General features: G+C 39.8%; 1 protein-coding gene across 10 annotated transcripts in view; it reads right to left on the bottom strand.

The window, feature by feature from the left end:
* Positions 1 to 80: 80 nt before the first annotated feature.
* The window catches only part of CREM (cAMP responsive element modulator), a 29,511-nt gene continuing 1,649 nt past the window's right edge, over positions 81 to 27,942 (bottom strand). The window contains exons 1-8 of one of the 10 annotated variants that reach the window (XM_068146270.1): positions 25,642 to 25,699; positions 25,299 to 25,422; positions 19,395 to 19,526; positions 15,943 to 16,034; positions 15,654 to 15,799; positions 9,823 to 10,011; positions 3,306 to 3,462; positions 1,165 to 1,658 (exon numbers count right to left, since the gene is read on the bottom strand). In XM_068146270.1, coding sequence (XP_068002371.1) covers positions 1,514 to 1,658; positions 3,306 to 3,462; positions 9,823 to 10,011; positions 15,654 to 15,799; positions 15,943 to 16,034; positions 19,395 to 19,526; positions 25,299 to 25,418 — 981 coding nt within the window. In that variant the 5' untranslated portion in view covers positions 25,419 to 25,422; positions 25,642 to 25,699 and the 3' untranslated portion in view covers positions 1,165 to 1,513. Of the gene's footprint in view, positions 1,659 to 3,305; positions 3,463 to 5,133; positions 5,467 to 8,413; positions 8,839 to 9,822; positions 10,012 to 15,653; positions 15,800 to 15,942; positions 16,035 to 19,394; positions 19,527 to 25,298; positions 25,423 to 25,641; positions 25,700 to 27,942 lie in introns of those variants that run through there. The other 9 variants (XM_068146268.1, XM_068146269.1, XM_068146273.1 and 6 more) reach the window with 9 other exon arrangements.

Here is a 27,942-nt window from a genome sequence, read left to right as displayed (position 1 = left end):
AAGCAGTTTTGCATAAGCACTATTTTCTTTCAAAGCACAATGGAAAGTTGGCATGTATCACATTTACCAGCACTGTAATCTGCTTTCAGCATGGGTTTATTTTAAAAATCTCCAGTTCTTGCCTATGGGCTATTCTGGAACCCTGTGAATCAGCAAGCAGTTACTGTTTATTGGAAAGCTTCCTTCTTTAAGTCACTTTTACTTCCTCTCAGTCCTTTGCAGAGAGCGTGAAAAGAACTACACCACTGACCTTCACTGCCAACTGTCTACAAGTGTCCTGAATCTAGAACATGAAGCATTCAGGATGTAGAATTGAATTTTGATATATAGACCTCTAGTAACTCAAATATTCTACAGACAACAGAAAAAAATCAAATAAATGGCAGCCATATAACAAACACCTTCTTTCAGACATCTACATTACACTTAGCATCATGCCAGGAGTTCAGTTTCCTTTGTCCTCTTCCAGACACTGAGGTTTTAAAGCATCTTGACTGTTTAGAGGAAATCAGACACTACACAGGTTAAACAACATGGTTCTATTAAAAACTATCTTTAAACATGGCACTCAGTGACAGCAATACAATACTTTCTTTTTCCCCCTCACAAAGCAACTAATATAAAAATATGCCATAAAATCATCTGTAGACTAGTCTGCTAGTACATACATGTAATCATAACATTCTTTTATAAACTCTTTCCTGAGATACCTTGGGTTGGTTGATTTTTCTTCCATTACTGATGTATTTACCATTACGATTCATCTAAAACAACTGCAAAATATTTCATAGGTGCAGGATACCCAGCAACAGGTAAAAAGTAGTATGCAAATATATGGCAAAGAAACAGCTCTTAGAAATGATGCAGGTTTTTACTCTGTTACTTTTTTTTTTGTTTTTAAAAGCATTTGGTTCCTTGGAGGTGGAAGGGAGGAGCATGAAAAACCTAGAACTAGAGCTAAGAATTGACAAAAAGCAGGAAAGCATTTCAGGAATGTTAGGAGTTGGAAAATAATATAAATGACACAGAGAAAGCCATAATTTGTGTTGGCCATGTATTGCCTTATAAAGCAACTGGACATATCTTAGTTCACAGTATAATAAATATTTTTACTAATCTGTTTTGGAAGAGCAAATGTCTTTTAGGGTTTCAAGCTCCTCTATAAGTTTCTTGTTCTGAATTTCTAGCACTGCAACACGACTCTCCAGACATCTTATGTATTCTTTCTTCCGACGTCGACACTCTTTAGCAGCTTCCCTGCAAAAAGCAGAAGTAAAAAGTGCAAACAAAAAAGCCATTTGCATGCCATTAGAAAGCTCAGCAGAGTATGGAGACTATGACAGAATTCCAAATTTTGGAAGATCTCCCAAATCAGTCTGAAAACACTAAGCAAAACTGGGTTCCACAAGGGCCTCAAGTGTCTCTTTCTCAAGTTCATATGGCAATCTGTAGAATTGCTTCCTCTCATGCCTTGATTAAAGTTCATAATAAACGAGGTCCAAATGAAAGACAGTTATTCTGCTTTATGACAATAAAGATCTTTGAGGGCCTTGAGTTCCTCAATGAGAGTCTTGTTTTGGTTTTCAAGCACAGCCACACGATTTTCAAGACATTTGACATATTCTTTCTTCTTTCTGCGACATTCTCTGGCAGCTTCCCTGGAACCAATACAAGGCAAATGACTACAGGAACAGCCACATATGGCAAACATTGGATACATGACATTACCTGCAACCCCTGCAGTTCCACAACAACCACCAACAACAAAAACTGCTGGATTGCACAAAGAGAACAGCAGGTCACAGCCATAAGCAAGAACATGGTCAAAATACAATTCAAACCAATCAGAACTTGAAACAAATTCAGCATCAACAAAGATGGAATTATTATGTAGAGGAATTGAGGAAAAGTGACTAAATGACAATGTACTGACTTGAACTGCACTAAACATGAAAGCTGAAAGCCAAATTTCTTCTTCCAGTCACATTCCACTTTGTATGTTTATTAGGAGTGCTACCTCTTGCAACTAAAATCTTAAAATCAGACCCAAAGAATTTACTTTCAGAAAATATAAACATAACACTGCTCTCTGCAGATAAAAGCCCAGATGCCAATCTTACAACCTGCTGTGTTTTTTTTTAAGCTAAAATTTAAATCCAAACAAATACAATTTAATAGCATTTTAGAACTGTCCACCTGGGCACATTTCAGCCACATTGGTTTGAGTTTTGCTGCTGGCAAATGGCAATCTGGAGCCATTCTCATAGCTCTGTTCAGAATTCTGCTACACTGAAGCTAAATAATTTGGGGAATATTGTCAGAAGCATGTAACTGAACAAGTACTCAGTTCCAGAAGAAATCTTAGCAGTACTGGGAGTCCACTCCTTTAACATCTTAAAACACGATCAACTGTCAAATGAAGAGAGTGCAACCTTCCAGCAAGTTATACGAGAGTTAGAGTAGTGGTTAGTTTTAAAACTGGAGAGTGGAGAAACAAGAGAAGGCAAAACAATGCAGTGATCCTCGTAAGTCATTTAAAATAAAGGACAGGCATGAGAGCAAAGCAATACCTTTAGTTCAATCACAAGGCAAGGGGTTATTCAGTGCATAGCAGACTATTTCTCCCAGTCATCTGCCACTGATGGCAGTGGCTACACATTTGTTTTTAAAAAAAGCAGTCTCCTCGGAACAGCAAGAAGCATGCACAGAGACACACTGGCATTTACAGCACACAGTCAAGTCCAGGCCAACTAATTAAAAAATACTCAGCCACCTCACACAATACGCCTCACAAAATGACAGGGGCACAATAACTTATCTCAGTAGCCAAGCCTTTAGTGAAGTCTATAATTATCATTCCAAACTAGAATAAGTCCTCTTCACGGCATCATTAAAGGACAGCTGCTAATGAGATCCTCAGATCTTTTCCTAACCAATTCTTTGTTTCAAAATGAACAAATCCTCACTGGCATTTTTTACTGTCAGTTGCAAGGGGGGGAAGAAATTCAACAAGGATACCTCCAGATCACCACCAAAATGATCAGAAGGGGACAACACTAACATTGATTCCAAATTACCATGATATTTTAGAACTAAAACCACACAGTGATAAGGTGAACTCTAACTATCCAGAGTTAACAGCCAATACTGAGTGCTGGAAGGATAAACAATTTTTTGCCTTCCCTTTGGCATCCCAGGCAGGGTAAGAGAACTGCACTATAATGCTGATTTGGGGGGGGGAGGGTGTTTTGGTTTTTGTTGTTTTATTTTAGCAGCAATGACTCTGAACTGATGTGTAGTCTTACCTGTTTTTCATAAGTCTCAGCTCTCTCTTGCGTGTTGCCTCTTCTGCCACTTGCTGCGGGCTACATATAGTCCCTGGTGAGGCTGCCATTACCACTCCCTGAGGTAAGTTAGTAGCTGGATTTCGAATCTGGTAACCCGGCATGTCTCCAGTGGCAGCTGTATAAAATAATCAGATTTCAAACTTTATGGCAAAAAGAACAGAACTATGCAAAAGTCTCTTTGAAATGAAGGCATTTTTGTTGGTCAGTTATCCAGGATGCCTGCCACATAAAGTATTTCACAGGCCTGCAGTGTCACAACTGTGTTTGTTATCTTACTGTAAAATACGTTATCTAGGTTGCTCTAGCATGTGGCCCCACTAGCCAGCCAGCCTGTGAAAGCTTCCACATGGCTCTTTTCAGACAACATAGGGAAAGCTGGTTTAGAAGCACTGTCAAAGCATTCACTTATTTCCTGTTTGTGCAGCCACTGCTGCTGTTGCAGCCACTGAAATTCATATACTACTCCTGTCCTCTAAGAGAGGCTTTAGGAATCACCTTGCTTCAAAAATCAACCTTCTCCTCCTCCTCTGTGATCACACAGTACCAGCCTTACTGCCTCTCTTCCCTTCACAGCAGCTGTTAGGCAACCTTTGGAAAACTAGTGAGAGGCTGCTGCCAAAAGAAAAAGGAACAGACAAGTGTTCATGCTGTACAGAAGTACATTCCTTGAGTAAGAGAACAATAATTGGGATGCTGCAGCATTAGCAGGTGAGAGGAGGCAGTGGCTGCACAGGAAGGGGTGTAGCTGCACAGTAAATTGGAGTGTAAAATTCACATTCAGCTTCTGAGCCTACTACCTGAGCTCTCCTGAGCTCGATCCAAGCTGAACACAGAGCTGAAATTTGGCATATTACTTGGAACCAGTACCCCTCTGACAGTCCCACCTCATTTCTGTTTCTGAAATACTTGGTCCCTACATGATGCAGCCCAGCTTCAAAACAGTTAAAAACCTAAGCAGTTGTGTCTGCCTGACATAAGGAAAAATAAAACAAACAAAGTCAAACATGAAAATGTATCCCTCTTCAAATTACAAGCAAGTATTTACCTATTCAGAGAATCATAGAATGTTAGGGGGTAGAAGAGACCTCTGGAGATCAAGTCCAACCCCCCCTGCCAGAGGAAGGTCATTTAGGGCAGGTTTGGAAAGTCTTTAGAGAAGGAGACTCCACAGCCTCTCTGGGCAGCCTTTTCCAGTGTTCCAACACCCTTACAGCAAAGAAGCTTGTCCTTGTGTTGAGGTGGAACTTCCTGTGTTCCAGTTTGCATCCACTACCCCTTGTCCTATCACTCAAAAGACACTGGCCCCTTCTTCTTGACACCCACCTTTCAGATACTTGTAAACATTCATAAGACCCCCTCTCAGTCTTCTCTTCTCCAGAATAAGCAGCCCCATAATGTTCCATATTTATTTATATTATCACAAAACAAAACTTCAAATTTTGCCATTAAAGCAATTGAATATAACAGGTGAAAAACCAGGGCATGTTATGTTTTACTTGATGTATAATTTAATTCTTTAAAGCAATATTCGAATAATGGAAGAACTTAACTTTGATGTTTAAACCTCAGCCGGCAACTAAGTGCCACACAACCACTCTCTCACTCCCCCGCAGGTGGGATGGAGAATGGAATCGTAGGAGGAAAGGTGAGAACACTCAGGGGCTGAGATCAGAACAGCTTAACATTTTAAATTATTTTTTTTTTTAATTAAAAGGAAAGTATAAAAAAAGAGAGAGAAATAAACCCTAAGAAAACCAAGTGATGTAAATGAAAAACAATTGCTCACCACCAACCGACCAATGCCCAGCCTGTTCCAGAGCAGCAGCCCACCCCAAGTCAGCTTTCCCCCTAGTTTATATGCTGAGCATGATGTCATATGGCATGGAATATCCCTTTGGCCAGTTGGGATCAGCTGTCCTGGCTGTGTCCCCTCCCAGTTTCTTGTGCATCCCCAGTCTCCTCGCTGGCAGGGCAGCACAAGAAGCCGTAAAATCCTTGACAGCGTAAGCACTGCTTAGTGCAACAGCATCAGAGTGTTATCAACATCATTCTCATCCTAAATCCACACCCCACCACTGGGAAGAAAATTAACTCTATCCCAGCCAAAACCAGGGCAAACTGGAAAAATAAAATACAGAGAAAAGCACTTTGGTTAGCCTGACAAAGCAGTAAAGAGGCAACTAAACTAGATGGAGGAAGAAAACAAAACCTACACTTAATAGAAAAATTTCTATTATTCTAATTAAGTTAATGCAAGTGCTTCACTAATTAAATACACAAAATAGGATCAAGCAATGTTTAGACTACAATTCCACAGCCATGTCTTGAAATCATTATCAGCTTAAACACTTTGCTTCTCCTGCCTTCTCTCAGTCTCCTGGGTAAAAGTGCTCATGGAATTACAAGATGAACTGAACCAGTGAACTGACCTGGGCTGGATAATCCCCTGGAGATGGGGGAGGGAGAAAGAAATCAGCCCAGGACAGCCCTGTGAGAACTAACAGGCAGCCATGGTGAACACAGGGCATGGTCTTTTACATCCACGAGAGAAGTACTTAACCCATTCTTTTAAGTTCTCCACACCTCTTAGCAATCCCAGTTGGAAAATACTTCACCTGAGGATTTACAAAAAGGAGTTTTAGAAACTCTTGAGGCACACCTTTGTGCTGGCCATATCACATACAATTTATGGACTCCATGGTAAGAACTACCTTTTTCTCTCTCTCATCACAGGTAAAAAGAGATGTTATTTTAGTTTGCATTAGCTATGCTGAATTAGAAATCCAAGCGAACCATTCTGTAGACCAAGCCACAAGGAACCAGGTCACTTCAGCCTGGCAAAACCAACTACTTTGTTGTCTTTGTTTGATTTACATTCACATGTTTGCTAACAGGATTTACAACTGCTGTTGTTAAGAGGACTCAGTGTGACAGTGTACCTGCAACTTGGCTTAACAAAAGCCAGTCCCTATCTCATCTGGGATCAGCAAACATCACTGTAAGTAACAACAGCCTGCATTAACAGTTTGACCAGGCTCCAGTAGTGCCTCTCCCCACCTAACAGCTGGCTTACTTGTAAAACTACCATTAACAAATGGCCATTTTGGTGGTACAGACTTTGTAAACCTATACACTGTGGTTAAAAAAACCAAACCAAACAAACCAAAAACCCCACAAAACAAACAAAAAACAGTAAAACAAATCCCCAAACCCCTCAAACCCCAAACTCCCTAGCATTGACCCTAGTATTTTTTAATGGTGCCTTACAATACATTACTGCAAATCCATTACTCCAAAGGCTGCAAATTTCTCTCTTTTTCTTGTTTTTTATTAAAATATCTCACAAAGTTATAACAAAATACTTTTTCTCCTGAAAAAGACATTAGGAAAGATGAGACAGGCTTTAAGCAGGGGAAATAAAATACCCTTGAGAAAAAGAATAGTTTAAATCTAGCACTCTGCATGCTGGAGAGAAGAGAGGTACCTTCCATTTCAGCATCTGAGAGAGAAGTCCCACACACCTTGATCCAGAGTGACAAACCTCTGTGGCTGTTTCCAGTGAAACTCCATAGAGGCTTAAAGTCAATCCTAACATATCAGAGACAGGCCTGAGACAAAGCACCAAACCTGGAGATGCTGCATTTCCTTAACACCTTGTTCCAGATATTATTTTCTTTTTATTTTTGTCCCTAAGGAAAACCAAAACAAACCAAACAAAAAAAACCCACTGAAAATCTGAGGCTTTGAGTTGAGACTTACAAAAAAGCAATTTTCCACAGGAAGACCAACCAACCAAAACACAAACCAGCAAAAAACCCCCAAACATCACGCTCGGACAAGTATAACCCTGTAAATTAAGCTCTGAGAAAGTAAAACCAAACCAAACCAACCAACCAACAAAAAAATCAACTATCTTGTACCAGCACCCCTGGCAAAAAAAGTAACTTGCTGAACACTAGAGAGCATCCCTGCACTTGAGTTCTTCCAGTCACTACCCAGAAAAAAAAAAGTCAAATCCTGTTGCATCCAATGTATTAGCACATCTGTTCTCCCCTTCTGTGAGTCATAATGATGCCACTAGATTATCAAAGGGTTTTTATCTTCATCACTAAACTGGCTAAACAAGGAATGAATCATTATCCCTTTGAGCATTACATTAAAAAAAAAACCAACCAAAAAAAAATCTAAACGTTGACTTGGAGAAGATGCTTATCTCTGGATTAATGAAACGATGTGTACCAACAGTGAGCAGCAGCACGTAGCAACCGGCTGTGAACTGGTTAACAGCACAGATTTGCCGGAGGCAATTGACGAAGCAGAAAGGAACTGACTAAATCGCAGCATGACTTGGAGCTGACGTCAATGTGTATCTTGTTTGGAGTTTAACTTTTCCAGTTCCCTACTGCAACACGATTCCAGGAAATCTAGTGACGTCAGCCTTTTGAACTCAATTAGCTGAGGAACAGACCATTTTAACAGTGGAGGAGAAAACAAGCAGGCATTACAATACTTGAAATGATTGCTCTCTCCCATTTGTTTGCATTCAGGTTTTTTTCTTTAAATAATGAAAGCAGAGGGTTTGTTCAGACTACTGAAACAACGCACACCTTTCCCTTACAGCCATGCTTCAGCCTCTTTTAGCTATGAAATCTAAAGTCTTTAGTGCTAAACAACAAAAGCAGAATGATTTTAACAAACTAAACCCCAGGTCTAAACATAGCAACATATATGACTATCTCCACAATAAAGGTTTTAAAAGAAGAGTGTGGGGGGTTGCAGCAAAATGCTGCATCAAATATTTAAGATTAGTTATGTGAATTGATCTGTACAAGAACTCATGCACTAACAGTGATTTCCAACCACCCTTTCCTCTCCCACCCCTCTACTCCCCCCAATTAAATGGTTAAAATTGCCCTGAACTCCTACACTGCCTACAAATAACTAGAAGCTAGCTGTAGCAGCCTGGAAAAAATGAAACAGTTACAGCAACAGGTTCAAAACAAAATGTCACAAAGTACTGCTTAGACGCCCAAAAATACAATGTAAAAGACTAACATAAATGTTACCTGTTTCATCTCCTGTTACAGCCATGATCAGCTCCTGCACACACGGCTCTCCTGTTCCTCTACCAGAGCTCAGCATGAACTGTTCCAAACTAGCAAGCATGTGCAGGATTACAAGCAAGAGCACTGACATCACAGTGACCTCACTTGCTTACCACTGTCATTAATACGCTCTGTCACGGGAACAGCTCACTCAAACTGCAGCCCAAAGAACTTCTTTTTCCAGTAACCCTTTTTTTTTTTTCCCCTCTTCCATATTTCTATAAAGCCTAGGTTTGTTCTTTTCCCTTGAATTATTCATAAAGCTACAGAAAGCACTGGCCACAAAGCTGGCTGTAAAGCAAGACCTGAAGAGTCATAGCACTGATCAACCGAAATGAAAACATGAATCTGAATGATAATGTCCTGACTGGCTAGAAAACAAGGAAATTTTTGAAGAGGTGCAGCTATTTTTATTGGAGCAGTTCCAAGCAAAAGCAGAGCACTGTCAGATAGACATGCAAGACAGGAAAACTTAATAAGCTGTAACAAAAGGTAAATTAAAGGCTAAAAGCTCTTTGCTTTAGGGGAGGGAACCCACAATCCACTCATTTAATTTCAGTTAAAAGCTTCAGAAAAGATTGAAGAAAGCTCTAAAGTAAACCACTAAAGCTAGTGATTTCAAATGCTCTAACAGAGAGAACACTAATGCTAGGTGAGGGCTACCTCTCCTTTTTCAAAAGAAGTCCAAGAGATCTAGGTGACTCAGTTTTAAAAGATAAAAACATCTCAGCCCTAACAGAGTTACTTCTTCCATTAGTCAATTTAAATGTGAGTAAGTTTCAGACCAATAGTCCAGGCACTGCTCTGTATATAGGGCATAGCAAACTCTTTTGGCTTTTGCTGTAATAAACATATTTTTGATATAAATTCCTTATACTCATTGCCACTAATAATTGAACATTTGCTTTTTACTTCATCTAGCAAAAACCCTTTTTAACCTATACCAAGAAAGTGCCAGGACATCAGAACCCACTCTTATTTTGCCTATGAATGTAAACTTGCAGCAAATGAAAGATCACTCAGCTGGATCAACACATTTAATGCTTTCATCTTCATCCTGTTTCTCTATCACAGGTTATCATAAAATATCAGGTCAAGGGTTTATGTGATGCCATCCATTACTGCATGAGCTTTATGAACACATGCTTTAGAAAAAAAACCAAACATATGTGCTATCTGAAAGATTCTGAAACAGAATTTTCCTGCCCTTGAACTGCTGATCAGGGCTTTTTTCCTTTTTTTTTAACTTCTATGATTATTTCAGATTAAATTTAATTATAAAAACATATATAAATGGGAAAATTACAAACAAACAAACACAAACCAAACCAAAACAACACCAAAAAAATTAGGAGACAAATAAAATATACCTTGAACAACAACTTGGCTTCCAGGAAGAAAAAACTGTTGTGTTCCATCAGGTGATTGCCCTGCATATTGCACAATGGTAGCACCTGGTTGAGGAGCTCCTGAATTTGTCATTGCTAATGTCTGTAGTCCATGGACAGCATCAGAGGGTGGATTAGAAATCTGGATTGTGCCACCTTGAGTTATGGTAACTAAATATAAACATAAAAAAAGAAGAAGTTAGGCAACAGAAGGAAATAAAGCTTATGTGGAAAAGCACATCTCCCTTTTTAGAATAAACATTGACTGGTAGACTCCTGGTCCTCTCCTTGCTTATAGACCAACTGCACAATAAATCTTACAGTATGTTACTACTGATTTTTCCCAATACAAAGCCTTCTGTGTAATACGTGCCATGTGCAGAACAGATGATAAGCAGCGTCCCACATGTTTTATCTTTATGCATCCAGATATAAAAAGTCTCAGAAAAAAATAGTAGCAAGAAAAAAAAAAATAGTAGTTCCTACTATGCAGAATCACTGATATTTTAAACACTAATGCAAAGGTACTTAAAAAACCTGCACAAACTGACTCCCACAAAACAACAGCCAGGACATGAGGTCTCCTTGGAGCATTCTTTTTCACTAGGCTGAAACACAGCTCTCTCAACCTGTCCTCATAGGAAGGTACTCCAGCTCCCTGATTTTCTTTCACAGCCATGTGCTTGGTCCACTCAAGCAGGCCCATGTTGCTCTTATATTGGGGACCTCAGAGCTGGACACAGTACTCCAGGGTCTCACCAGAGCACAGGGGTTGAATCCCCTCCTTCAACACACTCGCCACACTTCTTTTGACGAGGCCCAGGATGTGGCTGGCTTTCTGGGCTGCAAGCACACATTGTCAGCTCATTCAGTTTTTCATCCACCAATACCCTCTAGTCCTTCTCTGCAAGGCTGCTTTCAATCTACTCTTCACCCAGCCTGTATTAATACTTGGAATTGCACCAACTGACATGCAGGACCTTGCAATAAGCCTTGTTGAACTTAATGAGGTTTGCACACACCCAGCCCTTCAGCCTGTAGACATCCCTCTGGATGGCATCCCTTCCCTCCAGTATGTCAACTGCATCCCTCAGCTTGGTGTCATCCATAAACTTTGAGGGTGCACTCAAGCTCACTGTCCATGTCTCTGACAAAGATGTTAAATAACACTGGTACCAACACGGACCCCTGAGGGACACCACTCGTTACTGGTCTCCACTCAGACACTGAGTCACTGACTGCCAACTCTTTGAGCATGACCATCCACAAAGTGGCCCACCCATCAAATCCATGTCTCTCATGTTAATTTAAACATGCCTGGAATTTTTAAGTAAGAACTCAATTCCCAAGAAGTAACAAACGTCTTCCTACTCCAAAACATATTTAAACTACAATCGTTGTGTTTGCATTTAAGGTGGTCTGAGATGGTGCAAAAGTCATATTTAAGTACAGATTCAGGACTGCCAAATCTTCTGATTTTCCTACCAGATTCATAATATTTGATGACATTGCTGAAGGTTCATCTTTGGTTATCTGAATACATGACACACATATGCAAGTTTTGGACGTAGCCCCTTTCAAATATTCTGCCTTGATAATAGGTTATTTTGGAAGTACATCACCAGCCAACTTCAAAGAGCACACAACTGATTAACAAACTGTTCTCAGTAAATTAAACCATAGTGACTGTATACTAGAAGTAATCTATTGAAATTGCCAAATCCCAGCAACTAAATTAGCTTCCTTTGGTGGAAAATGGGGGATTCCTCTTACACTGAATGTAGAGCAGAGCCCTGTTTGCAGTACTGGAATAGGGTTCGACGTGGACCTCCAGTTCTACCCTTGCAATGAGGAACAACTCTTGCACAGTTAGACCCTCACCACAGGTGGTGGCCAAAGTCAGTTTGTAGTGAGATCAGGCTACAAGGCTCACACACAAAACACTACCTTATGCAAAACAAACCATTTTCCTTACAGACAGATAACACATTGATGGAGGAAGCTACCAGAGACACTATCTAGCTGGTCATGCCTGACAACCTGTCTGCTTCTATAAGACAAAGCCAAGAAGCTCTAAGGAAAAAGATATTTGGAAACCATGGCAGTAGTCACCATCATTGGAGGTGTTCAGGAGGAGACTTGACAGGGTGCTTGGTGCCATGGGTTAGTTGTTTAGGTGGGTTGGATTGGACGTGATGATCTTGAAGGTCTCTTCCAACCTGGTCTGGTCTGGTCTGGTCTATTCTATTCTATTCTATTCTGCTTTGGCCAAGAACAGCTACCACTGCTGCGAACAGATAAAACCCTTGTTTTTCAGAAAAATTCACTTATCAAGCCCCTCCAAAAGTAGTCATCCCAGACATCCAGACACCAACCTACAGTTAAAATTATCTTTTCAACTAAACTGCCTTTCCTATGGAGGAATAGAGAGAAAGCAGTACTCAGCAAATGTAGTGCCATATGATATCTGTTTTAAAGCAGGGCACAGTACAGATGGCTGCAGTGACACGGCAAGGCCAGTTCTTCATTGCCATGGACACAATACCAGCTCAATGCATAAACTGCTGGATATCTATAAGAGAGCCTATGAACCAGTTTTGGCCAAGAATAGAGGAGCACTCAGATATAATAATGATAAGCAGAAGTAAAGAGCTATTGACAGGAGTTGTGAAGATAAGATAGACATCATGTAGTGACCTACATCAACATGAAATCAACACAGGAGATGCTGCACTCCCACACAATGTTCCTGGGTTTAGCTAACAGCACTTCCTGAGGATCACAGGCAGCCATCCCAATGCAGCCAGAAATGCTGCAGATCTCTGCCTGAAGTCAATAGTCAAGCTCTCTGGTAAATTCCAAACTACAAAGATGACAACCATCTTTGCTATTTTTTACCAATTTTTCCTAACCATAATTAGAGAGAACACAGAGACTTCACTGAAGCAAAAGATGTGCAATATTTAAACTTACAAAGTTGACCTTTAAAAAAATTAATAATAAAATCAAATTAATGAATACATTGGCTTAAAAAAAAAAACCAAACCAAAAACAAACCCCCAACAACCAAAACACTTCCAGGAGGACAAAGCTCTCAAAACAAAATTTGTAAGCCAGAATCAGGAGGGTCTATGAAACTATGCTTTATTACCCCAAAAACTTATTTAAGAAGGTAACTTATGTTAAATATACAGCAGATGTTTTAGGCTGTAACTTATTCAAGAAAAAAGGATTGTACAACCAAACTCTTGTATGACTGGCTCATGCAAAAGCCAAGTTTAAATTAAGATAAATGAGAGTTAATTAAATTTTAGTGGACTTTTAATTCAAGCACATTGTTGCTGATGCTCTCTGCTGCTTGATTTTTCAGAAGTAAACATCTGATTGAACAAGAAAACTAAACCCATGAATTTCCTTATTCTTTGAGTGACTTCCCTGCCACTATGATTTATAGCTATGTTCAAATGAAAACACTTTCAGTTAACAATCATCTCCTGCAAGATGCTGCTAGTAAAAGTACAGCACTGCTTTCCTGGAGGAACCTACAATGAGGATACCTAAACTCGTCATTTCCTAGAAATCCTAGAAGTCTGAGGATTCACTATAGCACAGTACAGACACTACAGCACTTCTTTATAAGCCTCAAAACTGCAGGTTTGGGTTGGATTTGTTTTTAACAAAACCTAACCCCCCCCCACCAAAACAAAACAAAACCAAAACAAAATCCCAAAACAAGAAGAAATCTAATTTGGTCAAGAATACCTGACAGGTTCTAGACCAGATAACTAATTCTGCAGACTTGAGATCATGCTAAAAGAGCCCTTCAGATGATGGACATCATGAAGCAAACATTTCTTTACGTCTATACATTACACAAAGAGGAAAAAAAAGTAGCTTAGAAGTCCAAGCAAAATTACTTGCTATGCCCAATAGGCAGATTATGTTCTAGGCAAATTCTACTCCCTCCAAGTTGCCAATTACTTGCATAAATTAAAAATCAGTGAAGAATTCTAAGCGTGACTAGAATACAATTAGAGAGCCATTCTAGCCTCTTCTATGTGCCACTGCAATGTGTTAACAAACTTCCTCTGTTCTTGTCTCAGGGTGAAAAAAAAAGGCACATTTCTTTTGTAATTTTCCTGTCATTGTATCAGAGGAGAAATATCTGCATTTCAGTGTGCCCATCACACAAAAAGACATGAAAAAAAACCCTGTAGGAGCAAAGCTTTATCTACTCCATAACTGAAAAAAGAGTTATGAGAAAGGTATCCCTTAGATGATATATTAATAAGCACAGAGAAGCTATGAGAAGCATATTTTAACATAAATGCAGGGATGCTCTGGAAAGTGTCCAGAGAAGGGCACGAGGATGATCAGAGGGCTGGAGCACCTCTCCTGTGAGGACAGACTGAAGGAGTTGGGGCTGTTCAGTCTGAAGAAGAGAAGGCTCCCAGGTGACCTAATTGTGGCCTTCCAGTATCTGAAGGGGGCCTACAAGAAGGCTGGGGAGGGACTTCTCAGGATATCAGCTAGTGATAGGACTAGGGGGAATGGAATGAAGTTGGAGGTGGGGAGATTCAGGCTGGACATGAGGAGGAAGTTCTTCACTGTGAGAGTGGTGAAGCTCTGGAATGGGCTGTCCAGGGAGGTGACTGAGGCCCCATCCCTGGGGGTGTTTAAGACCAGGCTGGATGAGGCTCTGGCCAGCCTGATCTACTGTGAGGTGTCCCTGCCCATGGCAGGGGGGTTGGAATTAGATGATCCTTGTGGTCCCTTCCAACCCTGACTGATCCTATGATACTATGATAAACCTCCCCAAATATACGGAACAGAGCTGAGAATTTCATTTTTCACTTGCATTTGGATGAAGTGCAAAACATTAGACACCATGATTTAGATTAATTTTGCAGTTAAAGTGTTCACATTTGACAACTAGAAAGGAAGAGAAATTGTTCTTTTAAGAAAAAAAAACCACCAAAATTAAGAAATACTTTCATACACCAGGCTTGTACTTTGGAAGAGACTGTCATTTCATGCAATGAATAGCACCAATACACTGTAAATGGCAGTGTACTGGTGCTATTGCTCCATCCTAAAGGCAGTAATTAGGAACTGCAATGATTTGTAACACTGAACATTCACCTAAGCCTCAGCATTTTTCATTTCACCTGAGCCTCACCTCCACATTTTCCATGCATAGCATGCTGTTCTAGAAAGATGTATTCAGTATTCCTAAGGTTGGAAGAGACCTCAAAGATCGAGTCCAACCTGTCACCACAGACCTCATGACTAGAGTAGGGAGGACACTACTGCCTGATTAAATGTGGCAGCCAACATACAAGAAACAGACTGAAATTCTATATGGGCTGTTAGGCAAAATTAAATCTCACATTTGAAATAATTTAAAAATAGAGAAGCTCTTATTCTTCACCCAAATCCAACATCTCCACTTCATTATGGAGCTCTCAGAAACAAAGTTGCTCCTACATAGTGATAGTGATAGGACTAGGGGGAATGGAATGAAGCTGGAGGTGGGGAGATTCAGGCTAGATGTGAGGAGGAGGTTCTTCACCATGAGAGTGGTGAGACCCTGGAATGGGTTGTCCAGGGAGGTGGTCAAGGCCCCGTCCCTGGAGGTGTTTAAGCCCAGGCTGGATGAGGCTCTGGCCAGCCTGATCTAGTGTGGGGTGTCCCTGCCCGTGGCAGGGGGGTTGGAACTAGATGATCCTTGCAGTCCCTTCCAACCCTGAATGATACTATGATACTATGATACATGCGCTTTGTACCATCAGAAGGTAACTTTGCAAACATACTGTATTGCCCCGTGCTAGAATGATACAGGCTGGTTGGGACAGTCATTGCAGAAATTCCAGATGGTGCTCCTTCATCTTCTGACTTCTCTTCTTCTTCAATCCTCGGTACTGCAGGAGCATCTGATGAGAGTTCATTCAGAATTTTTCTACAAAAGAACATAGGTGATTTTTACATCTCTGAAATGCCATAGTCACGAGACAACGAACACACAGGCTTTCATCAGACAGCTTTGCTGTAATAGAAAAGCTGCTTTTAAAAACCACCAAAACCAACCCCAAAAGTCCTTACCGGTATGAAGGCCTTCTTGAAAGGATTTCCCTGCGTTTTTGAGAATCAGTGACCTCTTCAGATTCAGCAGATTCATCTGCAGCCGACGCTACCTGTAATAGCAAAGTTTCTGAAATTCATAACTTCATTTATAAAATAAAAAAAAATATATAGCACAGAGTAAAAGACTTCCTCAAATTTCTTCCATGTTTGCATACAGGAAGTTGGTGCACTTTTTTTCAATCACTCATCATGTGACCTTGGATTTCTTTTTCCAAAGCACGTCAGAAATTCTGAGGTTAGGCACACAGAGTCACTGAGATGGCCTCTTGCATTTCAAAAAGAAAACAACCCAAATTCATCCAGGTTACTTTTTATGAGAATGAGCACTGAAGAAAGAAGATTTCTTTACTCAATTTAATCAGCCTATGAAGTGAAATGAGGCATTTCAAATTCATAGCACTGCACTAATGCACCTTCAATACAAAAGGCACTAACACACCTTAACTAACAGAGTATTTGAAAGCCTCTTTACCACCACACCAGAGCTATGTATGAAACAAGTTTATTTAAATGTATACATTTATTACACTTCTCAACACATATTCATAAATACAAATATATTGCTTAACAATACTGGGAAAGTTTTAGAACCCCCTGACAGGACCACAATGTCTTACTTTCTTAGGCCTTTATCAGAAGTATTTTCACAGCTTCTTTTTCTTCTAAAATTACCCAAGATGACATTAAGACCTGGAGATGAATCACCCTCTTTACCAGCAACTGTCTTCTTACACAGAACTGAAAGTGATTACTGAACAAGGAAAATACTATTTTCTTGACTCATTTAACTATTCACAATTATTGGTGGGTAAGATTTCCAAACTGAGACAGAGCAGACTGCAGCTTCAAACTAAGCACTGTGCTAAGCTAACACTGAATAAAGAAGAGTGAAGTGACCAGAAGTGTTTGACCAGTGTTTGACTTTGGTGCAGTGGATGCTTCCCTGCAGCTTGAGGAAGACAAGGGAGAGGCTCCAGCATTTGGTGCTAAAAACAAAATCTCTGTGTCCCTAATAGAAAATGACTGCTGGAAGGTTCTGGAAATTTATTGCAGAATGAAATTGTCATTTCAGTTATTTTATTACATTCCAGTTCTGCACAAAAGTATTTAATGAAGCCTCATTTGGCTAGGTAATACATAGGAAATGTCATTAAAATTTATGCCTACCTAACTGGAAAAAAAAGATCACATAGAAACAAGGAGATGTACATGTCTACAGAGGCATGGTTCCAAACCAGACTTCAGAGGTGACTGGCAGAGATACAAGAGTTTCAAGAAGTCTGTGTTCATCCTTTTGCAGGATGGACCAATGCTGGCTAGCATAGAGACCCTCTGAAAAGCATTGCTAGCCAGTACCCTGTGGTGATCCACCTGGGGATCAACCCTCAAGCCTCTAGCACAAATCTTATAAAATAAGACATTATTACCCAGCTGAGAGCTTGGGCACCCCACCTCAAAACACAACTCTCATTCTGCCGGGGGAAAAAAAAACTAATTAAAAACTCTTTGCACCAGAACAATCTGCATGGAAAAAGACCTTAGTGTCTTAAAATCTTCCCATTCCACTAAGGGTTACCAATAGCTACTCCTAGTTTGCAGAAATGGTCAAAGAAGTCAAGAGCAGTCAAATTTTATAGAGAAGGTAAGGAAATTACAAGATGATTTATACATTTTTGTGTGGAAGAGGAAGTTTTCCCCAAGAAATGTTAAAAGTTCTAATTTTCATCAAGACAAAGAGGAAAAAGGAGAGTTTCAGCTTGTTCTAATAGCAGGCAACTGCAGTCACAGTGCTGACCAATGGGAAAAAAACAAAAAGAAGAAGTGTCATTTTTCTCCTGGACATCATTGAGACTTCGACTCTATCACAGTGATACATTTGATTAACTGTAACTTCCAGCTGAGGGGAGCCTGACAATAGCTGTAGGATACATTACAAGGAGAGCAAGCAGAAAATTCTAATAATCTGAACTTCAAACAAACCAGTAAGGAGCATGATAGAAACACTTTTTTCCCCTCAAAAAGCAACAGCATTACAGGAAACATTTTGAATACCTTCCAATTTAAAAGCAGGTGTTTAAGGGAGAGGTCATGCAAGTGTGAACATCAAAACATCAACCTTCTGCATACTTTTTTTTTTATGTTAATAAATTATATCATTTCCCAAGTTCTCCACTATCTTGCAGAGATAGGCTATCAGGTTAAAGCCAAGTGATCTGGGGGAAATGCCATGTGGCAAGATAAAGGAATTAAGAGGCTCATGGAAGAGCTGAACAACCTCTATAATGGAGTCTTTTCTTACAGCATCTTCAAGCCTTCCTTGTAGCATCACCTTATCTGCCACTAGCATGCTCAAATGAAATTGAAACAAAACCCTGGAACTACCTAGTTGGTATTAATCAGGACTCAGCTTTCATGTCTCTGCTCCTCTGGCAAAGGAAAGACAGCCAGAGTTCACTCAGTACAACAAATAATCAACTTCCACTCCCCTAAGACAACACAGCAGCAGCTGGCAAGAGATTCCAGAGAAATTCCTCCTCCCGAGGAGTAAGTCCTCTGTTTTTGCATATATGACCTGATTATATTGACTTTAGAAAAGCAATGACTGCATTATGCTTCTGTGATGAAGTTAATTCTGTTAAATTACAGATAAAAAGAATTGCACTAGAAAACTATCTATTTTGAATACTCTTGAGTTCAAGTTTGACCAAACCCAAGTCTGTTGACACCTTCTACACAGGTTTTAATAGTGGTCTAGTGTTCCAAAGCCAGGTATCAGGTCCCATCATCTCACAAATAAAATATTGAGTATCTTTTTTCTCTAATCTAAGATAATTCATACTTATATATGCTTTTTTATTTATTATATCTGAAAGCTTGCAAAATAAATGTTTATTTTGAGGCATTCCTTATTTTTAGTCTTTATACAGCCACTCCCACAAAAAGCATTAGCAGATGCTCTAATAGGGCATGCTAAAAGCAAAAAAATCATTTGACTGTAACATGTTTGCTTCCACTACATCCAGATGCTCTCCAAAAATAGTCTGAGGTAACATGCAACTTTATGAGTTCACAGTCTTACTAGAAACCTTATGTGAGTACAATTCAACCAAGCAGAAAAACTGCACGACACACTGAAGCAAGGCCACATTATTGCACAACTCTGTTGTTGCGTAAGTTCAGGGTTCCAAGACACAATATCTTAACAGATAAACAGGAAGCATTAAAGAATTGCTACACAATGCTCATAGAGCTGCTACTGGTTGGCAGTTTGCCAACTTCTCCCCCTCCCCGTTTCCTGTACTGTACGTGTAAATCTTGCAGCACTTGTAGGAATGAAGAGAAATTGAAGATGGGGTTGGGGGGAAAGAGGCACCAAATATTAATGAAAATATAACAATAAAAGAGCTAACCTGAACAGCTTGCATATGTGGTGATTGAATGACTGAGTGCTGTGTGGCTTGAATGACACCCTGGGCATGAACAGTTTGACCAGAAGGCAACTGTGCTAGGGATCTTCCGGCACTTGATGCAGCTACAGAAACCTGCAAAAATTACAATCATCATGCTTAAGTAACATGCCTTAAGATGTCAGCAAATGCTTTTAGAATTGATATTATTGAAAGAAACTTATTTTGATTCCATATCTAAAACAGTTCAGATGTGTGCAACTATCACACAGAGAAACAAGCTCCTTTTACTAGTAAAAGTTTGTTGAGTATCATTCCAAGTGGCATGGAAAGCTTTAAAACGCCCCATAGTGCCCCATGTAATGTATTTGGTTTGGTGTTTTATTTCTTCTCCAGAGATTTAATGGTTTATTTTTAATTAAAAACAACCCTAAGATACCACACAATGGATCTGGTGTCACTAGCATGAAGGTTAGAAAGAACCTCAAGCATTATAACAAAAAAACCCAAACACCTCAGTATTCACTGAAGTGATTTGTTGCTGCAACAACAAACAAGGCAGAATGCTCTTAGTCAGGGGGAAAAAAAATATCCAGAACTGCTTTGGTTTTGCTTTGTTTGCTACACAAGAAGCTTACTCTGAACTTATGCTTTTCAGATTGATGTCTTGAGATCTTGAGACACAAGAATGAATAGAATAGGAATAGAAATAGAATAGGAATAGAAATAGAATAGAATAGAATAGGACAGGACAAACCAGGTTGGAAGAGACCTTCAAGATCATCGCGTCCAACCTATCATCCAACACCACCTAATCAACTAACCCATGCAACCAAGCACCCTGTCAAGTCTCCTCCTGAACACCTCCAGTGATGGCAATTCCACCACCTCCCTGGGCAGCCCAGTCCAATGGGCAATCACTCTCTCTGTGTAAAACTTCCTCCTGACCTCCAGCCTGAACCTTCCCTGGTGCAGCCTGAGACTGTGTCCTCTTGTTCTGGTGCTGGCTGCCTGGGAGTAGAGACCAACCTCTGCCTGTTTACAACCCCCCTTCAGGTAGTTGTAGAGAGCAATAAGGTCACCCCGAGTCTCCTCTCCTCCAGGCTAAGCAGCCGCAGCTCCCTCAGCCTCTCCTCATAGGGCTTGTGTTCCAAGCCCCTCACCAACTTCGTTGCCTTTCTCTGGACTCGTTCCAGCAAGTCAACATCCTTCCTAAACTGAGGGGCCCAGAACTGGACACAGTACTCCAGGTGTGGCCTAACCAGAGAGGAAAAAATCCAATACATGCATTTTTAAATTTAGAATGCTATAATGCTTTGGGTTGGAAAGGGACTTTAAAGTTCATCTAGTCCAACCCCTTCAGCTGAAGCAGGTTTCAGTGTTTCCAGGATGGAGCTTCTACTACTTCTCTGGACAACCTGAGCCAGTGTTTTACCACCCTCATTATATAAGGAAGAAATTTTTTATAGAATCTAAAATAGTGAATTAATAAGGTCTCTTTTTACATACACACAGCCACATTTATATAAATAAAACCAGAGTTGACTGTATCAATGCTTTGAACGAAACACAGCTGAAGGAAGTGCTCCGTTTAGGAATAATCTTCTCCCTTTAGCTGATGACATTTCCTCTAAACTCAGACAAACATAAATCAAAGTAAACTGCATTGAAACCTTTATTTCTATATAAACCCAGACTCATATCTAGAATGATTTCAATCTTAGTTTGGTTCTCAGCCCCAAAAGTTAACCAGTATGAGCACTAAAGGTAAAAAGAGATGACAGAGAAAAGAGTAACTTTTCTTTCAATATTCAACACTTAGCATGTTTAAGAAAGTTTTCTATTTTTCTGTATTTACACAGAAGGGTTTTTTTAATTTCAAATATTGGAGAAGCTTTCATTTCTTATCCATAAGCTGCTGCTTGTCTAGGAAAGATTCCTTTCTTGAGGCAAGAGAAAAACTTCAACTACTATTAAGATACAATGCTATCAAAAAGACCACACGTTGGCTCAAATTATCTTGAGGAACAATGTTTCTAGGAAACGGAGACAGGACCTTGTCAACACTCACTATAGCTGTTCAATTGTTATAGGAAACTGCCCTGCTTTTCAGGAAATAGAACAATTACGTGCATTTCTAGCCCTTAAATGGAAACAACCTTTCCTTAAATGGCATTGCATGGCAAGATGTAAATAGGACATACAAACCTTTCCTCCAATAAATAAACAAACCCATTAATATTATTGTCAGAAATTTAGCAGATATTTGAGATTGAGATCTAGGAAGTTCTGGTGAGCTGAAGGGTATGATCTATTTTGTGTCAAAGCTGACATCACCCTAAGCAAGGAGAGGGCACAGAGCAGTTGAAGCGCTTACAAAGCATGGTACTTTTCAAAACATCACAGAGACAATTTCATCAAAGCTAGCTATTCACTGGTGTCTCTGTAAGAGCTGCAGTCTAATGCTCTGTGTATCAGAAAGAACTTTGAGTACAATACACACAAAGCAGGACAAGGTGAACGGTTCAAGTTTGGGTTTAGTAAACAATGGTTTGGGCACATACAATCAAGAAATAATCCAGTACTCAAGATTAAGAAACACTACACTGACTTAAAAGTTCATTATTTGGTATAACCATAACAAGAAAAAAAGCCAACCACACTCGGCTAATACTCTTTTAGACTAAAGTTTACAACATCATAAGAGAAACATTAATTCAGAGCTCAGATTAGAGGAAGGCGTGGGGGCGTAGGATTGAGGGAAGAGGAGATAGTAGTGTTTTAAAACTGTATCAAGCCAAAAGTGATTTGTTTGTTCATTTACATCTACTATGAACAGCTCAATTTGACTGATGGCTGTTTGCTGAGTTTCCACAAATATCAGAAGGTTACACAATGTGTGGTCTATGAACTTTAAAATCTCAGAGATTCTTTTGCATTTGGTTTGTCTCTTATAACCAGACTGAAATAAATCTTTCCCACTTCATAATCTGCATCTCTCTAATATATATTAGAAATTGTTAGAACAATTTCTATTCACATTTCCCTTTGCATTGTTTCTGGCAATAGCAGAGACTTCAGATGTTCTAATGTCCCTTTTGGACCTATCCTCATAGGTATGTAACAGTCAAGTCCAATAGCTTCAACAAATAACAAGCACATTTTGTCACAGCAGCATGGTTGCATTCCTTGTATGTTTGGCAACATAAGTGCCAGCAAAAATGATCATGAACTGTCTTCTTACTGAGGCATGCACTCTTTCAGAGAAAGAAGTTACTTATCAGTTCTCCAACTTCAAGATGCATTACCCATCTGAACAAGTATACTGTGGATGTACACACTCTCATCACCCAAGGTTAGATAACCTTTCCCTATAGAGTACTACATTATCTTCACATCCAAGCCCTCATACCTCTGACACTACTGATATAAAGTGTGCAGTGCACAGTTCCATCTGATTTCTGTCTCTGCTGGATAATCTAAATACTATGACACCTCCAGAAGTGAAAAGTACTTCCAGGAAAGGAAGGAATTCCTCCCAAAGTTTCCAAGCTTCCCATTTCATATTAAGAGAAGCAGAGAAGATGTCCCACACAAGGATCCTGCCTCACAGAGAAATTAACCTCAACATGCATCCCAAACCCTCACCACAACAAAGCATCTCACCTTCTGAGCCTGCCAGGTAGGAACATGAGGTAAGAAAGTCCTACTCATTTTAAGCCAAAGAAATGTCACAACAAGGCCTTTCAGCAATGAGCCCTTTTACCAAAAGAAATGCTGTGGCAGCTCTGCCTCAAGGCATGAAGAACATGGGCACAGGCTCCCACCTGCCCCTGGCAGGAGGGAGGGAGGCAACATTGCCTGCAGGCTGCAAAGTGGCACTGAGGAAGCAGCCAGCCAGGCAGTGGCACTGCCAGGTGGCTGAGGCAGCCGGGTGAGCCAAGGCACTGCTAGGTGACTGAGGCACTGCCAGGCAGCATGAGGTGACATCCGTGTTCACTGGAGGCCTCTCAGTTTTACTTTTTATTTACAGCATAGCACAACTGCATCATAGAATCATAGAATCAATAAGGTTGGAAGAGACCTCAAAGATCATCAAGTCCAACCTGTCACCCAAGACCTCATGACTACTAAACCACGGCTCCAAGTGCCACGAAACAGCATATAGTCTCTGAAATTAAAGGAAAGAAGATGTTAAAGAACTTGTTACAAATGTTAAAGAAAACTATTACCATTTCTCAGCTTTGGTTCATTGTGCTGCTGCCCCTAATAACATTCAAACATACTAAAAATCGAGGTAAAAATGTTGCTAACAAATACTTCTGCTTCTTAACAATGAAGCGTTAGATGTTTATCGACTTTACTTTTCCAGACAGCCCAGGAGAGGGACATCAATTCCAGCCGAAGGGCTGAGCAGCTCTAACACATTCAAGCCAGCATTCTAGGCCATCTGATCAAAAAGAGGGACCCTCGGATATAAAACTCTGGCATGTTACCCTGAGCTTTCAAACTGGAATGCATGAGTTTCATTTTGACTGAGATTCAGCAGAACTTCAAAACTACTAGCTTTAACTGAAAGACCTGAGGCCTGCCCAGTACAGCTGAACCTTCACCTATCGCACTCAGCATTAAATGCAAACAAGCATAAAAAGTGTTTTCCCTAGGGACCCAGCAGAAGCCCTCCTACAGTATTAGTGACAGCTTTGTCTCTCTATGAACATTAAAAAATAAATAAATAAAAATTAAGTGACAGAACTGACAGTTATTTTCTTCAGAGAATACTGTAAAAGCCAACAGATTAACCATGCAAATCATTTTATCTATAAGTTAAAAAGCAAAATTTCAACTGAACTATCAAAGAAAGAAGAAATGAGGGACTGAAATCAACAGAGCAAAACAAACAGTTTTTGCTTTCATGCTCCACTCTTAAAGAAAAAAACAAAGAAACAAACTAAAAACCCCAAACGGTATTCCCCATGCTGCAGGTATCAAAGCTGCAACAAATGCCATATGTAACAAAAATCAACAAATAAGCATTCATAAATAGTTTGCAGTCTACTTTGTGCCTGAAGACCCAAGAAAAACTGGCTACACTGTCTTGAAAATATATTCACAATGCAAATCAAATATCTAACATGCCAAATGCGTGTCCTCACATCTTACCAAGTAACTTCAGATGATGAAGAACTTCCGTAAGATGCTTTTACAGGTCAGTTTCTGTATTTCACAAAGGGGTTTTGTAGAGCCTTCTAAAGGGTCTACACAGATTCCTGAAGCTATACACCTTAGTACTGACAAGCATACTACTTCTTTCAAGCATTGAATATTTCAGTGCATATTTTAAACGTTTGATAATTATTACTATGTCACCTTTTATTCATTACCTACCAAAGAAGAAACCAGGTATGACTACCATACAGAACATTTAAAGTATATTTTCAGAACTCCAGATACTGTCAGTGGATACATAAAGACGAAACAAAACAAGCATGCATTAAAAATGTACTTGCAGGAAGACAAAATACAATCTGTACCAGAGCTGTAACTAGGAAAGAACCATGATTGGGTTTATTCATTTTTTCATTTTTGTTACACAAGAAGTCTTCAAGACACGTGTGCTTTAGCTGTGTGTGCTTGATCTTGCAGCCACCTCAACTCTTAAGACTGTACTCCCATCTCAGGAACTGAAAAGCCTAGTCTCCTAAAAGTGTTGCCTTTTAACAAACCTAATGTTACAGTAGCTCTTTGTCAACTACCACAGGCACAGTTTCCAGTATACCTTTGCTATCTTTTTCTTATTTAATAACAAGACTACTAGACTATGAGTACTCCAAACAAACTGAAACTAATACTCATTTCTGAGTATCACTTCACTGATTCTTCTCCTCTTTCCACATTCTGGCTTACCTCAGATCCTGGGGAAATATGACTTTGGCCTGGCTGGTTCTTCAGCTGACCAGCATCTTGCTCTGGCACAGTATCTACTGCATTGTCATCCTGTTGTGACTCAACCATTTCCATGGTCATCTGCCTAAAAGTGAGGGCATACACATGTAAATAATGCAGCACAGCAAGGAAGGTGTATCAGGCACCTAGGAAGAAAGAATTCCAGGTAATTTTATATTTGGAGTAGACCACTAACAGAATATAAATAGATTCTTTCGTAACTCAGATTCACTTAAGTCCTTTTTCTCCCATTCCTCCACATTAAAACATTCATTCACATAGCCAGAAGCGATAACACAAGTACCTTGGAAAGCTGCAGGAGAGGCAGTTCTGGAAATGGTTCCCAGGGGCTGGACAAGCTCAGAGGCCCAGGGTCTCAGGAAGACTGGGAGTGCAGTGATCCAGAGCTGCCCACCAGCACTGCCAACAGCAGGTCACTTGTGCCTCAAGTCTCACGCTGAACAAGGCTCAAGCTGACCAGCAGCCATGTGTTGCCACAACGCTCAATGAACCTTCTGAGATACCAATATGCAGCTGGGATCTATGCTTGAATTGTCTGTAAACCACTTACAGGTCAAGGCCCACAACAACTCTTCATGTACTGCAGGTTTAAATGTACAGTAAGTTTCATAGAAGAGTAAGCAACTCTCTGACTCTAAATTTAAACAAGGAGTTTAAATTTCCTAGAGAATGTTTCCAGATATATCTGACATATAAGAAAAAGCAATTACCTGATGGTTTCTTTTCCATATTTCTGGCCACAATAAGTCATGACAAAAAGTACGTGTGTTTTAAAACAAGAGCTTGATTCTCTTCAGCTCCCTTCCTCTCCTACCAAACCCTGCACTGAAGGTGTAACACCACAGGTGATACCACAAACGTTGCCATAGCAACGCATGATTTTACACACAACACAGACACTATAGGGTCAAGCAGAGGCAGGAAGGGTGTCCTACAGGCATGCTCCCACCTACACCATACTTACACAAGGAACTACAAAAATAATAAAGTGGGATTTAAAAGGCAGAAATCTGGCTTCCTCAAGCTCAGTTGATGTAACTAGGAGATGGCAAACCTGTTCAAACTCAAAGTTCAACTAGCTCACGGTTACTGTAGTTTCTTCTCTGGTTTTACCTTGAGAGAAGAAAGAGACAGGGAAAGAAGTCTGCTATGCACCTGACACTGAAGCTCCTGAATTTAGTCCTATGTATTAAAAAATATCTACATTAAATCCAATTAAACAAAACTCCTTTTACAGGCACTGTTTTACATACTATTCCATAATCTGCAAGGAGAACAAATAATACTATTTTTTTAAATCACCCTTTTTGCCTGGAATAAAGGCATGAAAATATGAAAAGGCACCCAGACAAAGAATGCAGGAAAAAGTATTTCTAGCTTGTACTCTTCCAATAGTCTTGTACTGACCAAGCTTAACAGTACTGCAGCTTGTGGTGGTCAAATGATATGTGATTTAAGACTTTATGGGCCAACATTAGTATTTCTGCTAATAGAAGTCACATGCTCATGCTCTAGACAAGTATCAACTGATACTACATTCCCATCTGCAATTAATATTTTGTCAGCACCTATGCATTATTTAATTTTCCTTGGTGTGTGATGTGTTCTAAAGCTCATGGAGACTTTCTTACAAGGACCAGATGGAGACTGTTGGAGACTCCATGGATGGTCCCAGTTTACTAAGGAGGAACACATTCCATCATTCATCTATGTGGTTCAGATAAACTACTGCTCCAGCAAAAAGAGCATCAACACAGCAAAACATCAAAAAGAATTATTGCTCCCACTGGACAAAACACAGTAAAGGGCTGTATTTTTGTATTACCTCTGTTACACTGGGGGGAAAAAAAAAACCTCAGCAAGTATGACACATGCCAGGGAAATTATAATTAAGACTTAGGATATACATTAGATTCTCAGGAATTTAAGTACATTTTCCATCTAGGATTGTGTATTTTTTGACTCCCAGTACAAATGTTTGCCTTGTACTGCTTTTAATTAGTCCATATTTTAAAACTGATAAACAAGTTGTGCCTCTCCCTTCCCATATAAAGGGGGCAAAAAAAAAAATCTCATGATATGTAGGCAAAGACACCTCCTTCTTTCTACAGAACAGCAAAGAAATCTTCAGGATCTAGGTCATCACACTCCGTTATACATTAGCATGTTTACTGTAGTCACTGAGACTAGTGTACAGTAGTAGCAGGTAAACACTGATGAAGAAGATGCACATAGTGTACTTCAAAAGCTTCTTCAGTTGCTAGCAGCAGCATCCCTGACAGGACACTATGGACAGCATCAGCTGAAAGATTATCCTGCCCAGGTGACCTAGAAAATTGGGAATAATTTATACCTACAGGTGTGAAGCTTTCATATTTGTGCCCATAGGTAAAAGACGAAGGCTATTAAAAGATGAAGGCTATTTTCCCTATTAAGAGGTGTTCTTGTGCAAGATCACCAAAAAAATCCTTTCACTCCCCACCCTGTACTGCTGGTTTACTGTTACCTCAATGAATATTAATATATTTAATGTCTGTTGGTAACATAAAATATATATATAAAATTGGTATTTTGCATAACTGGA

Source organism: Melanerpes formicivorus, unplaced genomic scaffold (assembly GCF_026170545.1).
Source record: "Melanerpes formicivorus ecotype bairdi unplaced genomic scaffold, bMelFor1.0.p_v2 SCAF_13, whole genome shotgun sequence".
Taxonomy (NCBI): domain Eukaryota; kingdom Metazoa; phylum Chordata; class Aves; order Piciformes; family Picidae; genus Melanerpes; species Melanerpes formicivorus.
The sequence above is the reverse complement of the archived record's forward strand: the minus strand, read 5'-3'. Positions and strand labels throughout refer to the sequence as shown.